Raw genomic sequence first — 19,880 nt, forward strand, 5'->3', positions numbered from 1 at the left:
TTACAGCAGAGACTTTTGCTAAAATGTAAATCTCCCCTTTTGCAAACCTGTAAGAGCTTCCCATTGCCAACCAGATGGTGCCCCAACCCTTTTGCGTGGCTCAGACTATACCTGGGCCCTGCTTACAATGTTAGCTTTGTCTTTCACCCAGTTCAAAAATTTTGTACCCCAGCCCTCAAAAACCGGTTATAGTTTCCCAAATGTGTTAACCGTTTCACCTGCAGGCCATGAAGAGTCTCTTTCTTACCCCTGGGGTGCGGCTGTCCCCTCTTTACCCTGGCCGAGTGTCCTGGTCCCTCAGATCTCTGCTTGTATTTCCATGTCTCGCAGAAGCATGCCCCAACTTCCCAAGTCTGGTTTGTGTGTCCCTAAGACACACATAAGACACGCATAAGACCTAGGCTCCCCTCGGTCTCTGGACTGAGAGCTCTGGATGGAGGTGTCTTCCCCGTCCAACAGAAAGCTCCTTGAGGACAAAGCCAGCCCTTATTCCTTGTACTCAAGTGCTGAACCTAGCTCCTGGCCCATAGTAAGTGCTTGATAATAAGTGTCAAATGTGTAAATGAATAGATCCGTGAATGGTCATAACATCGTAGAGACCTCTACATAGCTTACCTTTATCCCTCCTAGATACTTGAACAGGACACAGAGGGCTGAGGGTCTAGACACTTGGGCTCTTCGTCCATTTTGCCTCCAGTGTATGATGACTTTGTTGAATCACTTCACATCACTGGATGTCAGGCTTTTCATTTGTAATAGAATGAAGTGGAAATAATGAGCCACGCTGAAAACTAAGCTGAAGCGTGTTGCTTTGTAGATTCATGTTTAGACTGAAGAGCTCTTATCTTTTATTTTTATCTGTATTTTTGCCTACAGATGTTGCTTTTGAGATCATCTGCGATCCATAACCTTAGTTACGTAGATGGTAACCCCTGTACAGACCCTAGCATTTGATTCTTCTGACTTTGTTGCTTGGCATTGTCTGGACACAGCCTTGCTTGTGCATAGGAATCTGACATTGTATAGCGGCCTGCATGTATGTACTCAATTTAGGTATCAGTACTTTGTCTTGGGGGGTGTTCGACCTGGGTAAATCTATCCCTCCAAAATAACAACAACACTACGAATGTGCTCTTGGAGAGAACGTGTGTTGGTCTAATGGCCTTTCGTGCTTTTCCCCAGGGTTGGACCCAGCCGGGCCATATTTCCACAACACTCCAAATGAGGTTAGGCTGGACCCCTCGGATGCCGACTTTGTCGACGTCATTCATACAAACGGAGTTCGCTTGCTCTTTGAGTTTGGTACGTTTTTGATACAAACAGAAACTACACTGAAGCATGGGAAAGAATCTTAGAAGCATTTATCCTGCTTTTATCCATCTCAGGTGCTGGAACTATTAATGCTTGTGGTCACCTTGACTTTTACCCAAATGGAGGGAAGCACATGCCAGGATGTGAAGACTTAATTACACCTTTATTTACCTTTGACTTCAACATTTACAAGGAAGGTAAATATTTCTTAAAATATGAAGCTAGCTATTATACATTCACTCAGCTCCCTCCTTGGACAGGACCCACACCCTTTTGCACATAATATAATATGAAAATATACTTTGGCCCAAAACACAGTCACATGTATGAAGCTCCTACTAGCTGTGAGATCCACAAGGTCAGGGTCCGTGTCTTAGTTATCTTTGTATCCCCAGGGCCTATCAGAATGTCTAGCATATTGTAGTCACTCCGTGTAAACAAGAGAATAAGTTTATTCATTCAGCAGGATGTACTGAGTGTCCCCTATGTGCCAGGCATTATTCTAGGAACAGCAGATGTAGGAAGGAATTCAAAAGACAAAAACCCCTCCGTGATGGAGCTAATATTCTAATTTGCTAGAAAACCAGTAATAGAGTAAGGAGACAAAATAAAGCATAGAATTAAATATGAGGTGTTGGTGTTAGTGGGGGTCGAGTGGGGAAAGGAGATTTTTGATAGGGTGGCCAGAGACGACCTAAAGGACTTAGCCATGAGGATATCTGGGAGAAAGGCAACCCAAGCCAATGGGTGGGAGACAGCCAGTGTAAAGGGCCTGGGGCAGGAACCTGCCTGGGAAGTTCATGGCAATGAGGAGCCTACTGTGGTTAGAGGGAATTGAAAGATGAGAGTAGTGGACATGAAGTTAGAGAAGGGACAGAGGGAGAGAATACTGGGCTTCTGGACCATTGCAAAGATTTCAGCTCTTACTCAAGTGAATTGGGAGACATGGGAAGATTTGGAGCAGGAGACAGATAGGATTGGACTTACTTATTAACAGAATCACTATGGATCACACATTAATCACAGATTAAACAAATAGTATTTAACTCTTTATAGTAGTTTCCGATAAGAATAGTATCCATAGAACGTCTGGTAATAAGGCACCAAAAGCTATTATTTGGGAATTTCATTATTCCCTGGACCTACATATCATCATCATGTAAATAATGAAATGTATCATACATAATATATAAAATACATAATAATATAATGTATGATGATATGATAATAAATGATGACTAAATATCTCACCATCGGATTTCACATGGTCAGAATATCTCGATGATCTAATTATTTTTCCCGATGATCTAATTATTTAATCTTCCAATTGGCTACTGGAGTGGAAAGATACACAGATCATGACATTGAGAGTAGCCGGAGTGTCCTCCTCTCTAGAGACAAGTTGCAAAGTTTTAATATCAGTTCTGAAGAGTAAATGTGATTAGAAGTATCTATTTGCAATGCCTACTGAAGAAAAGAAACAAAAACTGGTGAGTTACAGACACTCAGTGAGAAAGCCAATTCCAGCAAGAAAAGATAAGCAAAATTCACTCAAATAAGGCCTATTATAAAGCTTATTTTTCTTGTTATTTTCCATATTATGACTTAATTCCTTCTATTAGGATAAAATATAGATCATAATATTTCTTTATATAACTGTATATATACACAGAACTTTTGAAATTCTGTAAAGAATTAATTCAAGTAAAACACATTTATTACAAGCGACCATTTTAAGACATTATAAAATTCCCTACAACTTTATTTAAAGTATGTGTATCATTCATGGTATGATTTAGAAGAGTTTGAAAACATGAAGACATTCAATTTTACATTATATTTATTACTAAGAAATCACTTACTTTTAAAATTTATTTTTCCCAAATGCTAATGAACTGTCTTATCTACATCACAATTAATTGTGAATATAAATCTGAATATAAAAGACCTGATATAAGAGACAACCTTGTTTAAAAAAAAAAAAAAAAAGATGATGCCCATTATTGATCTCTGCTTCTGAAGTTACCCTATCTCAGCTAACTATTGCATGACAAACCAGAATGGCTTAAAAGAACAATGGTTTTGTTGCCCATTTTTCTGAGGGTCATGATCCAGTCAGAGTTAGGCAGGGACGTTGATTTGCGATGAGTCATGTGATTGCATCTGGTTGGGGACTGCACTGGGTTAAGCTAGGTGGGAAGGTTCAACATGGTCTTCCATGTCTGGGGTCTTGGTACTGGTTCTTCTCTGTAAGTGGTCTGTTCCTCCTTTTTTTTTTTTTTTAAGATTTTATTTATTTGACAGAGATCACAAGTGGGCAGAGAGGCAAGCAGAGAGAGAAAGAGGAGGAAGCAGGCTCCCTGCAGAGCAGAGAGCCTGATGTGGGACTTGATCTCAGGACCCTGAGATCATGACCTGAGCTGAAGGCAGAGGCTTAACCCACTGAGCCACCCAGGTGCCCCTGGTCTGTTCCTCTTAAGGGCCTTTCTTCCCAGCCAGTTAACCAGGATTTCTTAACAGAAAAGCTAGGTTCTAAGAAAGCAAGAATAGGTACTAGAACTTTTTTAAGACTGAGGACCTGAATTTGTACGGGGTGAATTCCTCCACGTTTTGCTGGTCAAAGCAAGTCAGAGGACTAGCTTACAATCCAGGGTGGGGTGGGGAGAGTGGGGGAAAAAAAGATAAGCTCCTTGCTCTTGAAGGGAAGAATGGTAATCGGTTGTTCCAAAGAGGTGAGGACCTAGAAAATAGTGACTCACTGGAGGCCACGATTGAAGTATAACGATCTACCACATATACTATAACTAAATCTAGTTTCTCAAAGATCAACCAAGTTGTGCAGGTCATTGGAAGAATAATCCACGGCAGATGCTAGAGATGTTGCTGTAAGATAGCATAAAGGACTAAAATGCTAACTTCAGAATGCACAAATGTATTTAGATCTATCTTACTTATTATTGCAATAATAATAAATATTAGTGGCCATAAAGTCATGCCTGACAATGACAAAACTAAGTTGTCTTTAGCATTCATTAGAATACCTCTCTCATTTATCATATCTCGATGTTCAGTTGAAGGTGTGCACTGGTTCACATTGCTGGCTGTTTTGTGATTGAGTAAGAGGGAGTTGAGCCTTCCTGCAAACAGGCAGGCAGAGAAGGAACTGATCTAACGTGGGGATGCTGTATATGCACAAGTTTACTGAAAGCTCTAGGTGCTTTAAAGCTCTAAGTGCAAGATTCAGAAAGTATTGAAGATAACAGAACACAGAGTCATTTGCATTTGCATTTGCTTATTTACCCTGCTTGAATGTCCCTTGAGGGTCACACAAAGAATTCTTTGATACAAAGAACATGGTATGTGCTATTGAGATAAAGCTTGTGCTGTATCCAGCCTACACACAAGGTCTGGCTGTCTGGACCTCCCACATCAAGCATATGTTTTTTAAAGTTACTTTTCTAAGAAATGGTTCGTACTATTAGTTATCAGTTAATCCACTTATTGCTATCCATTAATTGGAAATTGTCTTCGCAGAAGTGGCTTCCTTCTTTGAATGCAACCATGCCCGCAGTCATCGCTTCTACATCGAGAGCGTTCTCAATCCTGATGCATTTATTGCTTATCCTTGTAGATCCTACAACTCTTTTAAAGCGGTAAGTTAAGTATTTTGCAGTGGAGTTTAATTAGCAAGTCATTTTTTGAACCATGATCAGCCAACGAAAAATTAGTGCTTTGAGTATGTGGCAAACGATGCCTCTGCCATTTGGGGAAGTAATAGATTTCTTTCTCTGTGCAGAGTACTGAACGGTAGCAGGATTGCTGAAGGGCTTAAATAACTAAACCAACTATTTGTATTCTGGTTGTTTCAGCTCTTTTGAAGATTATATCCAATTTTGCGTTTGGGGCCATTTGTTATGCAGTAATTAGATGCTACTGTGTAACGGGCTTAAGTCCAGGGCAAACATTTTTCTGTGTATATATTTTAAATGTCATCTTCAAAGATGCCCCGAGAAGGCTGAACCAATCAATAGCTACAACCAAACATATTACTATTTACTTGGAACGTGAAAATTATTTTATTAAAATTTAATTATTTATACAGAGCCGAACTAAGGCACAGATATCTCACAGGAGCTCCACACAGATCAATAAGGGACAAAATACCAAATCTGATTTTGCTTGAGTCATAAAGCGCACGGTGCCAGATCTGAACTAAATGTATTTTTCATTTGGTTATCACTATGAAAAGGAGAAAGAAAATCTATTTTGTAGTGGGAAGTGGAAAGATTTTCCTTCTTATGCTTCAGAGACCTAATTCCCTGTTTGATCAGGGTAGAAAATGTGGGGTTTCCAGCTGGAGTTTATTGTAAGTAATAGCACTTTGAGACTAAGTGCTGTTGGGATAGGAATAAACCATTTCTGTCTTTTTAACCAGAGCAAGGTGACTGGATACCCTGAAGCCACCTTCCTCATCTCCGGAGCCAAATGCTCTTACCCATGGTACGCCCTGGTGAACTGCTCAGGAAGCTTGCCAGCCAAACCTGGCATTTCCTCAGTAACCTTCTTCTGCTCTGCCTCCTCTTTCTTCTGGCCCCAGATGTTGCTCTGAGTAGCTAAAGGGATCTTGGCACTTACTATACTGAAGGCAGAGTCACAGGATGGTCAGATAGAATGGACTACAATTTGCAAGATGGGAGAAACTTAGATTCCTGAGCCACATGGATGCTAATTATGGCTATAAACTAGAAACACGGAGTCAATTTCCTTGACATGTTTTATTGTGCTTCTACCCAAACAGTTGTAAAAAGGAAGTAAAATGAAACAAATAGAACAGAACAGAATGAAATAGAATAAAATGAAATGAAATGAAATAAAAATAAAATGAAGGAGGAGTTCAAGTACTGGGCTATTGGGTTCACACCCTTGCTCCCTCACTTACTAGACACGCATCATTGGACAAATTCTCTGCACTTTGGTTTCCGCATCTGTTTGATAGGGAGGCTGAAAACACTGTAATAATAAAGAGGCTTATGAGTACTAATTATTTAAACACATACAACATGCTTAAAAAGTGCCTGGGACATGGTAAGCACCTAATAAATATGAGCCCTTTTATTATTGTGATAAGTTTTCTTTATTAAAAATAGAGTTTTACATGGGATATTTACTATAATCCTAGCCTAAATGTCCATGGTTTATATATCAGTAAGTTCAAGACCCCAAATAACAAATATTAAAACACTGCTACCCAGATTTTTTTTAAGTTAACATTTTGTTGTTGTTGTTGTTGTTTTTAAGATTTATTTATTTATTTGAGAGAGAGAATGAGAGAAAGAGAGAGAGATGAGGAAAGTGGGAAGGTCAGAGGGAAAAGCAGACTCGTTGCCAAGCAGGGAGCCTGATGCAGGACTCTATCCCGGGACTCCAGGATCATGACCTGTGCTGAAGGCAGTTGCTTAACCCACTGAGCCACCCAGGCACCCCCATTTTGTTAGTTTTGCTTTAGATCTTAAAATGCACGGACAAAATTTCATTCCCTTTCATTCTCTTCACGCCCTCCCCTGAAGCAGGGTTTGAGGTGAATCCCATATGTATGAGATTAATAGCATCACACTGTATCTTTCTGGATTTGCTTTTTTGTTGTTGTTAAATTTTAGAATTGAGATCTACATTGATATAGAGAGATCTGATGTATTTATTTTCTAGGAATCAGTCACAATTTATTTCTTCACTCCCCTACCAGCAGGCATGTTGGTTGCTTCCAGGGTTCGCTATTAAAAGCAGTTCTGCAGTAAACACTTCCGTATGTCTGTTAGTGTGCTTGTGTGGAAGCTTCCTTATGATGTGTAATACAAGTGAAATTGTCAAAGCATATGTACATTCTGTCTTGTTTAAAAGATTTTATTTATCTATTTGAGAGAGAGAGAGCAAGCAGGGGAAGGAGCAGAGGGAGAAGGACAAGCAGAGCCCCACAAGGGGCTTGATTCCCCCCGCCCAGATCATGACCTGAGCTGAAATCAGGAGGCAGACGCTTAACCAACAGAGCCACCCAGGCACCCCACATTTCTGTCTCTATTAGATATGTCCAAATTGCTGTCTGCAACGTCTGTCCATTTACATTCTCATCAGGACCAAGCGAGAATTCCACACATGTCTTCACCACTACTTGGTGTTGCACATTGTTTTAATTTCTGCAGTTCTGCTGAGTAGGAAATTGTTGTTTTCATTAGTGCATCGCTGACAACCAGCAAGATTGAGCAGCTTTTTACATAGTTATCCTCTTCTGGGGGTTATCTATTCATAGCATTTACTTATTTTTCTAATAGGCCATCCCCCCCCCCGAGTTGTTTTTGTTTTATTTTGTTTTGTTTTTGGAAGACAGGGTAGCCTTTTGGGCAACGTAGTCATTTTTTTTTTTAAGATTTTATTTATTTATTTGACAGAGAGAAATCACAAGCAGATGGAGAGGCAGGCAGAGAGAGAGAGAGGGAAGCAGGCTCCCTGCTGAGCAGAGAGCCAGATGTGGGACTCGATCCCAGGACCCTGGGATCATGACCTGAGCCGAAGGCAGCGGCTTAACCCACTGAGCCACCCAGGCGCCCCTAGCAACATAGTCATTTTTAAATGCATACACTTTATTTAAATTTCAAAGATTTATTATAGTTTAATAATGTATATAGAGTTTATTGAAGGCCAACATTTCTAATTACATTTCTAACCTACCTCTTCTTTTCTGTCCCCAGGGAGATTGCTTCCATTGTCCCAAAGAAGGTTGCCCAACAATGGGTCATTTTGCTGATAGATTTCACCTCAAAAATATGCAGCCTAATAGATCATATTATTTTTTAAACACTGGGTCTCTTTCCCCATTTGCCCGTAAGTATCCTAGCTCAGTTTTTTTTTATTGTAATGCTTTAAGGTACTTATCGTTAAAAATTCAACAGTTTTTACTGAGTGTCTACTAAATCACTGGGCACCGGGCCAGAAGCTGAGGCTGCATGAGGCAGCGAAACAGTGAGGACAGACTAGTGGGGAGTTTTAATCCTGGATAATAAACATTCTAATAAGAGACGTGCAAAGGAGGGACGCCCATAACCAAATCAACAGAGCTTTCTGAGGGAAGGTGATTTCCAAGCGGATTCCCGAGAGAGGAGTCAGAGGGAGAAGGAAGTGGGAACATCCAAGCAGAAGGAACAGCCTGGGTCAATGTTTGGAGGTGAAAGAGAGTGAGAGAAAGAAGAACCCCCTGCTGGGGCCATGGAGACGCCGAGGAGAGTAATACAAGATGAGGCAGGAGACGTAAATTAAGTCAAATAATGAAACATGTGCCATATAGGGAGTTTGGACTTTATCTATAGCTCCTGGAAGGCCACCAAAGGGTGTTAAGATTATCAGACTGGTTTCTTAAAAAGTCATTCTAGTTGCTGCATGGATTAGAGGGAGACAAGACGGAGGCGGAATGACCTGTTAGGACACGTGTTGCCTCACCACCATGGAAGGTGATGGATGGAAACTAACTTCGTGAGCAATTCATTTCACAATATATCATTAAGTGTGGATCGCGGTCGCGGTGTACAGATCCGCAATGTTTATATCTCAGCAAAGCTGGACAGAAAGGTGGGAGATGGGGAGAGAGTATGGAGACGGGAGATAGAAACCAAAGGAACCTGTGAGAGGATGTGAGGGATACAGAGAGTCGAGAGGTCAAGGATGATTCTGGCTCGCTGGATGTTCTATTCGCTGAGCTTGATGGCACATGAAGAAAAAGTGGCTTACAGGAGTTAATGGGCCCAGTTTCTAACTCACCAGGTTTTGTGATGTCTTTGGATGGCGGGGGAGGATGTGCCCACAAGGCAGCCAGAGATACGGGCGACTGATGTGATCTACAGAGACTTGAGAGGTACCCCTGTGTGTAGACAGCCATCCGAGCTGTGACGGCGGGCGATGGAATTACCCAAGAAAAGTGTGTCATATGAGAAGAAAGAGAGCAGAGAAAGAGAGCCTGCGAAAGAGACGAGAAAGCTTTCAGGCTCTTTCAGAGAGGGAAGGTAAACTGATGTGGAGAGCAGTAAAAGGAGCCAGGGAAAGATGGACAGTGAGGAAGGGAGGATGGATCCACAGCACAAAACATGCTAAAAGGTCGGATGAGACGGTCCCCAGGGCTCATGGGTTAAAGTGCCGATGCCGTCCCTGGGAGCCTGGGGAGGGGGTTTCCATGCGGAGGTGGCAGGGGTGGGCTGAGGAGGGAAGAAATCTGGCAACAATTAACTCAGGAATTGAAAATTCTCTCTGGAGGCGTTTCTCCTTTGAGACCTTTTTCAAACAATTTTAGGAAGAATTGCATTTTCCCCCTATGTGTTCTTAAACATACAATTTCAGAATTCACAGTGAACGATGTGTTTCTTTCCAGGTTTTGTAAAAGTGATCCTTGGCCACTTTCAAGGGATTCGTCCTGTGGGCAGGCTTTGTGCTGCCCCCGACCTGGGCTAACTGAACATTCCGAGTACAGAGCCTGGTGGGATGGGAAGAGACAACTCACGTCACCTCCCAAGACCCTCTCGCTCGCTAGGTTCTCTAGATTTATTCTGGATGAGTTGTCAAACTGTGGCAAATCAAAACCCAGCTCTGCAGAGTGCACATGCTAAAGAATACAAGTGTAGCAGACCAAAGAAAGCTCATGCTTCCATTTTTCAAAAGCATAAAAATGTCCGGAAGATTAAAGGATTTTCTTTAAAGAATATCATGATACTATTTACTTTCCTAAAATGAAAACACGCACATGTATATGTATTTTTAAATGTAGCTTTTCACCAAAGTCACTCAAGCTATATAAAGTTGTGCTTTTTTGTGAGCAAGAACAGCCACGTTCAAGGCTAAGAGTTACGTTGACATCCGAGTGCCCGAAGGTCACGCTTTTCGTGTGTTTTCACCTCTTTATTTTCACTCTTTTTTTTTTTTTAAATTTCCAGGTTGGAGGCACAAATTGTCTGTCAAACTTGATGGAAACAACGTCACTCAAGGGACCCTGTTTCTCCGTGTAGGTGGAACAACGGGGAACACGGAGGAGTTTGCGTTGGCCAGGTAAGCGAGGGCCAAGGACAAGGAAGCCGCAGGTGGCACAGTGCTGGGCACTTGCTCAGACTGGCTCAGTCAGCAGCTCACTCTTTTCCGACAGTGGAATGGGACTACCGTGGGCTGCCCTGACACATTTGACTTTTCTTTTCACTTCCCGCTTTCCAGATATAAAAATAGAAATCATAGGCACTCTATTCTCTGCAGTTCTACCTACAAACGGAAGAGGTTGGAAAACAATAGCATAAAATTATACATCTAGATAATAGAGTAACTGGACAACAAACAGGAGTTATTATCCAGTCCATTAACATTATGCAAATTGGAGCATGTGTTTTGATTGTATAGATTCAAATCACTTATGGAATAAGACATTTGTATAAATGGCCAGATTCCTAATAAGCTGAGTAGCACCCACAGATACAGGACAAGTGTTGAAATAGTCAAAGGTGGGAATAATTCAGCAAAGACATTCCCTGAGCCTTTACCTTTGGCTAAAGTCCCCTTTTATCTTGAGTTTCCTTTCATCTTTTCTTTGGTCAGCCTTAGCATTTTTGTATTAGAGATTTCACTTAACGTTGTTTAATTCTGCAATCTGTTTCAGAATTAAGGTTATGCACACTAATTAGATGCTACCTTTTTGCAAACTAATGAATGGATTAGATTTTTGCCTCTTTACTTTCCATCATCTTCAAAGAATGGGCAGAGAGGCATGAAAAACAAGAGGTTTGTGTGGTTATTTTATCTGTCAAAGGATGTGATAGATTAATCATTCTGGTCCTTTGTGCGCACCCTCTTGCCTCAGCAGCCCTGCCTGCAACTACGTGTTCAGTCGGGGACCCTCTGGCCCCTGGTGAATGCACAGGCTCCAGCCCACCTTTCCACCCCTGTCTCCCACTGTCTGGCGTCTGGTTCGTTGGTCTTCAACTCAATCAGGTTACCCTGATTGCAGTACTTCGCGTTGACTAGATCCACCTTTTCCTCTTCTTCTGACTTCACTCATGCTGTTCCTCTGTTTCAGATACCCTTCCCTATCCTATCTCATTTTCCGTGTTCTTCATGTCTCCATGAAGCTAGTTCTCTGGAAGCCGTTCAGTATGATCGATTGTGTGCCTGCGGCTCTGAGGCCCACAAGCCCACAGCAAGGCTGGGTAGTTTGGGCCCTGCACAAAGGCCTCTGACCTGGGACAGGGGCAGTTCCCAACCACCCCAAAATTTGCAAGAATATTTTGGGGCACCTGGGTGGCTCCATCCGTTGAGCATCTGACTCTTGGTTTTGGCTCAGGTCATGATCTCAGGGTCACGAGACGGAGCCCCACATGGGGTTCTGTGCTCAGCGGGAGTCTGCTTGAGATTCTTTCCCTCTGCCCCTAGTGCCTGTGAGCACTCTTTCTCTCTCAAATAAATAAAATATTTTTTAAAAATTGTAAGACTATTTTGACCTCTCTGCATTTCTTTTGCAAATATCTAAAGAAGGAGTTTGCCATCTGGTTGCATATTCACCCAATCTTCTTTTAAGAATAATTCTTAAATTATTGTAAACCCTGTGGCTTCTACGTTAGTCATTGGGCTTCTAATGGCGCTGCTATGAAGGTCCTCACAGTAGGTCCACTGAGCGAAGTCAGTTCAAAGAGCAACAGGATATTATCCCTAAGAAGCTGGAATGAAAGTTGCCTTCTGATAATTAAAGCAATTAATTCTATATAAAATAGAGTAAGACAGACCCTAGGAATAGCAACGGTCACTCATTCACTTAACAAACATTTAAATGCCCACTGTGTGCCAGGAATTGTTCTGATTGCTGAGAATACAGCCACAGGCCCTGTCCTTGTGGGGCTTATCTTCCAGGGAGAGGAGACAATGCATTAACAATGAAAGAACGAAACAGTGGGAATAGGGAAATCACATCTGGTCTAATTTTGGCTAGGGTAAGACGTGCCTTATGCCTCAAGAGAATCCACTTCCCTCTGCTCTGTTGCCATGCTCACGAAAACACCTTTGGATGACTAGCTTGGTCACGTGATTCTTTTCATCCAGATAAAGAAGGTACCAGGGAGAGAGTTGGAGGCCATTTTGATTAATAAAAAGAAAGCATTTCCCCATTGGGAACAGGGAGATCCATTTTCTGTGAATTCAGCTCCTCGTTGACCGCGTGATCATTTCCTGGTGTCCATAAAATCTGGTTTCTGAGACTCTAAAGCCAACACCAGACATTTCATTGTGGAGATCCCATCAAGATAATGCCTCTCTAGGCATTCCCCAACATTGACTAGTCAAGCTTCCCATTTCCCTCGCCCTTCCTTTCAAGCTTCAGAACGCTGGTATTCCAACGCCGATCGACGTGAGCGAAAAGAATAAATCTCTGTGAGCAGAGGCCAGCAGCCACGACTTGCTCTTTCATCATACACGCAGATGCGGCTCCACTTGAACATCGAGAGTACCCGGGGCGAGCTTATGAGTCTTATCTTTCTGTTTACAGCGGAACACTGAAGCCAGGCATGACTTACACAAAATTAATTGATGCAGATGTTAATGTTGGAAATGTTACAAATATTGAGTTCATTTGGAAGGAACATTTGTTTGGGCGTTCTCAGAATAAGTTGGGAGCAGAGATAGTGAAAGATATATCTGGAAAATATGGATATGAGTAAGTATTACCTTTTCCCTTGAATTTTCAGACAAAGTTTAAATTTTTTTTTAAAGATTATTTATTTATTTATTTGACAGAGAGAGAGATCACAAGTAGGCAGAGAGGCAGGCAGAGAGAGAGAGAGGAGGAAGCAGGCTCCCTGCTGAGCAGAGAGCCCCATGCGGGGCCTGATCCCAGGACCCTGGGATCATGACCTGAGCCAAGGGCAGAGGCTTTACCCCACTGAGCCACCCAGGTGCCCCAAAGTTTACATTTGTAATGGTATTTAAAACCTCCATAGAATTTGAAATTTGCAACTTGTGTAAAAATTTGTACATCTTAACATTTTGTAATTAAAGAAAAGGAAACTTATTTAAGAAATAAACATTATATTTGCAAGTGTTTACAAAATAATAATTACTCATTCAATTAGCTCTACCATGTGTCTTTTTTTTTTTACCCCATAAAGTCATTTTAATATCCTTTTTTTTTTCCTTGAAAATTTTTCAGATCTACCTTCTGTAGCCAGGATATCATGGGACCCAATATTGCCCAGATCCTGAAACCATGCTAAATTCAGATACAGTCTTGATGCATTTATTTAATGGAAGTGATGAAAGAAAGAATCTTCTTCTGGTTGGTATCTGAACCAAAGTAGACCATCATGAATGAGGTAGAAAAGTACAGTTGTTGCTGTTTTCTACATAGAATGTTTTTCTCCTTGACAAGCTTTGTAAGCGCCTTGAAAACAGACTGAGTCCTAGGACAGAGTATAGTCTGGTCAGATTCAGGAACCCGGGTATCAGTGCCAAAATAAAGCTGTGCTGGAATTTCCCTGAATGAGATAACTTGATGCCAAAGTGTCACGGTATAAATTCACTGGGCAAAAGTGAGACACTGTCTGGTAAGTACTTGAGGTACATTTTGAGTATTTCCAGGTAGAAGAAGCATTATTCTAGAATGATTTAAAGAATATTTATTATGTTGCTAATCTTGCTAAGACAAAGTATGGCTATGGTTCATGGTATGTAGATGATAGATAACCCTGTGGGTTGATGTGTCTATGTATTAATAATGAAAACCGATGAGAGTACATTAGTATTTCCAAGGTGTTCCTTGTCTTCAGGTGTGTGTGAAGTAAAAGAAATTTGGGGGCTGATCTGTGATATGTCCAACACTTTGCAGTAGTCCCTGAGAATCATCAGCCCCTTCTCTGGAGGCCTCCTACTGGGAGAGAATGACTCCTCCTCTCTGGGCCTTCAAAGCCCCATTGCAAGTTTGCATTTGGCCTAACGGCAGTAGCGTTTCTTTTGTAATGCCCCCGACTGTCCCTTTGTGTTTGTAATAATAATCCTGTAATATTTAAGTGTGGCCATTTTTTTAAAGCTTTGCTTCAGTTTTTTGTAATTCAATGTCTGTATCCAGTGCAAATCAAATATAACTGTTTTTATCTGCTCTGTTTTCTAATGGGCTTAGTGTTTAGCCCACAGCACTGTACTATAAATGTTGTTGAAAGGAAATGCTGTAAGAGCCTCAGCAGGAGCTTTCTTGACTCTCCTTGGTGCCTCGCTGCCAAGTGGACCTCAAGAAGAGGCCCCTGGATGTACTTCAACTTGTGTTGGGGCAGAAATCAGAGAACCACGTGGGGTGCCTCTTTCCCATCGTGCAAGTGGGAGTTGGAGAACTGATTGGAGCACAAGAGTCCGTGAGGGAGGAAAGGAGATGCAGACACGCTTGTCATGATCCGGCTACTTGTCTACTCTCTGGTGGGTGTGTCAACCCAAGGCCTAGGCCAGCCCGGGAGCAAGGTGGCCACGAGCAGCCCAGCGGGAGGGTCCGAGTCTCTGAGTCCTACTAACAGTGTGGCAGGCCATCTCCCTCGGCAGCCTGGCAGTGGAGAGGGCCCCGTCTCTCTGGGGGCAGGACACCTTCCTGTGCCAGCAGCTGTCCTGACCCTGCACTGTTCTCTGCCCAGCCTTTCTCTGTTTCTTTTTTGAGAAGGGCTTGGCCACCAGCAGGAAGCTCCACCAGCAGCACCGGGCTCTGTGAGTCCTGGCCTGCCTCCTCGCCCGAGAGGCCTCTTGGCTGGCTCTTTCTAAGCTCGGAGAGACAAATGGGAGTCAATTAACTTCTGGCAACCTATTTTAATAAAACACAAACTCTTTGTTCCATAGGTCTTACTGTCCTTTTTTTTTTTTTTTTCCCCCGCATTGTAAGAATGTTGTGAGGATGAAAAAGTGTGCATGGCCTATCTAAACAGAGGGATTCCAAAAGTATAGAACGACGACGTTGTTTTCTGTGTGTTTGTTCCCTGGGAAAGCCCTGAAAAATGATGCCCCTTCTCTCTCCCTGCCCTGCATTATGGTCACTTGGTATCTTGAACCGGCAGATGTTGGGGCAAGTCCTTCTCCTTGCCTGGACCGCCATTAGTGCTGACGAGTGACTTCCAACCCAGGGGGCTGTTGACTTCCTCCACCCCTCATTGCCACTGATTCACCCATACCTTGTCATCCTGTCACCCCAAACGCTCTCCTCCAAACCTGTTTGGTTTTACCATACTCCTTCCCAGTTATATTTCAAATTGTTGAACATACGCACAGTATCCACTGTACAAAGATGAACAATAATCATTTTCTTAAATAGGTTCCATGCCCAGCATGGAGCCCAACTCAGGGCCTGAACTCACGACCCTGAGATCAAGGCCTGAGCTGAGATCAACAGACACTTCACTGACTGAGCGACCCCAGGCGCCTTCAACAATAATCATGTTTAAATGAACTTAAGATTAACTAAAAAAAAAAATTAACAATAATTCCTCAATATTCTCTTATATTGAGGTAGTTTTGAAATTCCAAGATCGCCTGAACAATGTCTTTTGGCAGTGAGGTTTTTTTTAAAGTGGGAGCCAAGCAATATCCCTACAGGGCCTCTGACTGACTCGTCCCTCGGTCTCTTTTCATGTGACAACCCCTCTGCTCCTTCCTGAACACGAGTTATGAGGTACAACCGCTCACTCGTCCTGGAAATTTGTCTCTCTCTGGGGAGAGCGGACAAGAGAGCCAATGGCGTGTGAATATCCATTATGGAAAAGCCATTGAACTCTGCGTTCTGTCTGGAGCTAGAGAGGGTAGACAATAAAGGGTCCTGAAAAGCTGAGGAAGACTCAGATCCCCGGCTGAGCCGTGTGACTGTCCCCAGGCTCCTGTCAGATCGGAGTGGATAATAGGAATTACCCCGCTTCCTAGATCTCCCGGGTTTTGTTGACTCTGCAACTGTCCAGAGTAAGCCCAGGGCCTCAGGAACAGAAACATATGCCAAGTTATTGTTTCCCAGCCTCTTAAAACCTCAGCTCGTGTTTAATAAACATAAAAATCTCATGTTTCTCCTGGGGCCTTTTCTTCTCCACTTGGGAAAAATCAATCTTTTTTCATACACTTTCTGACTAAAAAGATTTTGTAAATCTTTACTTTCTGTGGATCACGTAATAAAAATGATAGGCGTGCTTTGTTTGTGTTATGCTTTTCTTCCCCCTCCAAATACGTACTTATAACACCAGATGGGCTTCTTTATTTTACATGTGCGGCTCTAAAAGTTCTTCTGTGAATGATTTAAGTCTTAGGAGAGTGGAGTTTCTACTAGATTTCATGCCAGTATGAGAGGCTACATACCTGGGTTGACTGAGCCAAAGATTGGAGAAGAATGTTTTCTTCCTTGGGCAGCCTATTTTCTATATTTGCATTTTGCAAACATTTAGTCTTGACTCAATCACATATTTTTTTCTTTCTTTTCATAGGACGTTCTTTCATTCATTCACTGAACATACATTCACTGAGTTATCCTCCTGTTTTCGGCCTGTGCTGGGCACTGTGTGGAGTAATGAGGTTTCACATGCAGAACACGAGCTACCTTGCTCCCACACTCTGCACAGCACCGAGCAGGAAAAGGATGCAGGGCATCTATCAGGGCAAGCGCTGTGATTGAAGCAGGCGGAGAGAGAGAAGCAAAGAAAATACTACTCTTCTCGCCTTCACTCTCTGCTCATTGATCTCGTGTGAAAGTGATACTAGCAGACAGAAATCAGGCAGCTTTCATTTCTGAAATCTGTGGTTGGGGCGCCTGGGTAGCTCAGTGGGTTAAAGCCTCTGCCTTCGGCTCGGGTCATGATCTTGGAGTCCTGGGATCGAGCCCCGCATCGGGCTCTCTGCTCAGTGGGGAGCCTGCTTTCGCCTCTCTCTCTCTGCCTGCTGCTCTGACTACTTGTGATCTCTGTCTGTCAAATTAAAAAAAAGAAAATCTTTGAAATCTGTGGTCACCACATACATTCTTACAAGTGATTCCATTTTGGAATTCGGATCTGTTGCCTGTGTGCTATGGCCAGAGGAGCAGTCATTTCCTGGAGGGTCCCAGACAGAGGGAGCAGAGGCCAAGCCCAGTGGATATAAGATGACACCAGCCAGAGCGTGACCAACACGCTCACCTCAGGCTCATCTGTGACACACTCCAATGGCCCTGAATCAATGGCAGAACGATGCCCGTTGGTCATGAAAACAGATGAAATAACCAAGCTTCAGCCCATCGTTTCTCAACAACCACAGGAAACCTCACACTTCAAAGAATTTAAGATTAGAAATATGTGAGTATGTGGCAAAAGAGATTACCACTTGAACACTCATCGCACAAACAGCAGTAGGCTACGCTTTGCACGCCGTTCATTAAGGTAAGACTTTCAGGCTCTTTGTTTAAGTAGAAGCTCCCTCCAAATCATTATTCCACATGCAAGGGTAAGAAAAGGGAAGTTTAGTGACTCCCTTCTGGCCTAAAATTGCAAAGACATGTGTATTTATTGCTTCTGGAGAAAAGAAAGGAATTTCAATTTTGTTCACACAACAAAACGTATTTAAGTCAACCAGCTAGAATGAGACCTTTTTCAAAGAGGGTTACTTTCCCAGGTGTTTCGCTTACAATGTTTTTACTGTGCACAGTGCCATTTGCTTTCTCTTTAAAGCTGAAGGGAAAATGCAACATTATCTGTCTTATTGACAGGTGTTTCTTTTACTGACACTGACAAAGGCCGGTGGATTTTCGGGACCAGAAACTGGTTATCACAGAGAAGAGACAGGCCCAAGGAGTCCAAAACACACAGCATGGAAAAGGCAAAATGCAGAAGACACGTGGAACATGGGGCACACTATTTCATACCAGTAGCGCAAGACGATGATTTCTGAAATCTCAGAAACACAATGTTATTCTTTTTTGAACTTCTGCAATATTTTAAAATTTAACATGGAGAATAGAGCATGGAAATATGAATTTGAGGATCTCAGGTCTCAGCCTGATCACAGAATCCATTTATGATGTGGGTGAATCAATCAATAAAAATATAAAATTTGGTGAAGTTCGATTTGTCTTTTTATTGTGGAAAGCCTTGCTTGCTTGGTTTCATATATTTGTCAGGGGGCCCTCTAGTGGCAGAGCGAGCACACTGTGTCATCCTGCGCCTCCTTAATGATTGACAAACCACAGGACTGTCTGCATTTCTAACGGATCAAACCTCTACCTATGTGCAGAGAAACTTTCAGTTCTCAAGATCTTATTATCTTATTCTGGCTAAAATTCTGGTTTGGAGCCAATCTTGAAATTTAAGAATAACAGCATGTGAAAAGGTAGAATATTGTTAAGAACAAAACAAAAATGATTGTTGCTCTCAGAGTAATAAAGTGTATATTGGACTCTATAAAACACGGAGCACATTTCACTGTGTTCATCAAGTGCTGACTTGCAATCAGTAAGGCCAGAAAAGCTGGAGGACCTGTACTTGATCGGCGAACTGAAAATTGTCCCTAGCCCGTGTTTTGGGTGGGACAAGGAACGTACCTGTAGAACAAGGCATGTGAACACTAAGCATAATAGAGACCCTCGGACTTCACAGAATGTCGAGGGCATGTGAGCAGAAAGGGTACACGTTGCGTGTGTTCTTCAGCATCTGTCATAAGGTTATATAAGAACCGAAAGGTCTTACCCACTAGCCTCTGTTTCGATGTAATTGCTCTTGGTGTAGTAATCAATAAAGATATTTCTCTCCAGAGACCGAACTTTCCCCTTGATTGAACAGCAGCCACCAGAGTGTGAGGAAAACATTTAAGCTTTGTCGACAAACCAATTTAACACAATTAACTGGTAGGTTTTGTTTTTTTAAAGTGACAAGAGTGTTTTAGTAAAGCGGCCAAGTTTATTTTTTAACAGAATTTCACCAGTTATTGATTTCAATTTCATACGGTATCAATACACCAGTTCATCTGAAATATCACGTTGCTCGAGTGTATAAACAGTGTTACAGAGTAAATAAAAAGTTAGAAAAAGGTACGGCAACTTGAATGTCGAAGGTTAAATAAATCAGTATTTTATCAGGCAACATGAGTTTCTAGAACTGTTCTTCATTTTAATTTAGGTCACCCCTCATAGCAAAAGGACAAGAGGTTGCTCCGCGGCAGCTGATTTAAAGTTAGGTGCATTTCCATTTTTATGTGACTACGGAAAAATTCTATGACTAGTGGATCTTTGGGGTGCTGATACTTTGCATTGAATCGGGCAAAACCCTGCCGTTTCTTTGTAGATCTTGTCCTCTGAGTAACCCCCGTTGGTAGAGCTCTTTCCTCAATGCTGACACATGCGCTCTCCGACGGTGGTTCACTCCATGGGCAGAGGCTGGGCTCCCACACTGCTGGGGAGGCTTAGAAAGAGGGTAACTGGGGCCAGTGGGTGAATTCCAGACTGGTAAAGAGAGCAAATGCTAGAAATCGATGCTGAATGTTCACAGTATAACCTGGGCACCAGAGAGGAAGGAAGCCCTAGCGCAGAGCGGCCACAT

At 42.4% G+C, this 19,880-nt stretch overlaps 1 protein-coding gene across 4 annotated transcripts in view; it reads left to right on the plus strand.

Moving 5' to 3' along the window:
* PNLIPRP3 (pancreatic lipase related protein 3) overlaps positions 1 to 14,858 on the plus strand; it is a 35,653-nt gene extending 20,795 nt beyond the window's left edge. The window contains exons 6-13 of one of the 4 annotated variants that reach the window (XR_006383084.1): positions 1,183 to 1,302; positions 1,386 to 1,508; positions 4,846 to 4,964; positions 8,055 to 8,187; positions 10,281 to 10,392; positions 12,863 to 13,030; positions 13,523 to 13,916; positions 14,489 to 14,858. Coding sequence is in view for 3 of the 4 variants with exons in the window: in XM_044236671.1 (XP_044092606.1) it covers positions 1,183 to 1,302; positions 1,386 to 1,508; positions 4,846 to 4,964; positions 8,055 to 8,187; positions 10,281 to 10,392; positions 12,863 to 13,030; positions 13,523 to 13,586 (839 nt within the window). In the remaining variant the exon portion in view is untranslated. Of the gene's footprint in view, positions 1 to 1,182; positions 1,303 to 1,385; positions 1,509 to 4,845; positions 4,965 to 8,054; positions 8,188 to 9,120; positions 10,393 to 12,862; positions 13,031 to 13,522 lie in introns of those variants that run through there. The other 3 variants (XM_044236671.1, XM_044236672.1, XM_044236673.1) reach the window with 3 other exon arrangements.
* Positions 14,859 to 19,880: the final 5,022 nt, after the last annotated feature.

This window comes from Neovison vison, chromosome 2, assembly GCF_020171115.1.
Source record: "Neovison vison isolate M4711 chromosome 2, ASM_NN_V1, whole genome shotgun sequence".
Lineage (NCBI taxonomy): Eukaryota > Metazoa > Chordata > Mammalia > Carnivora > Mustelidae > Neogale > Neogale vison.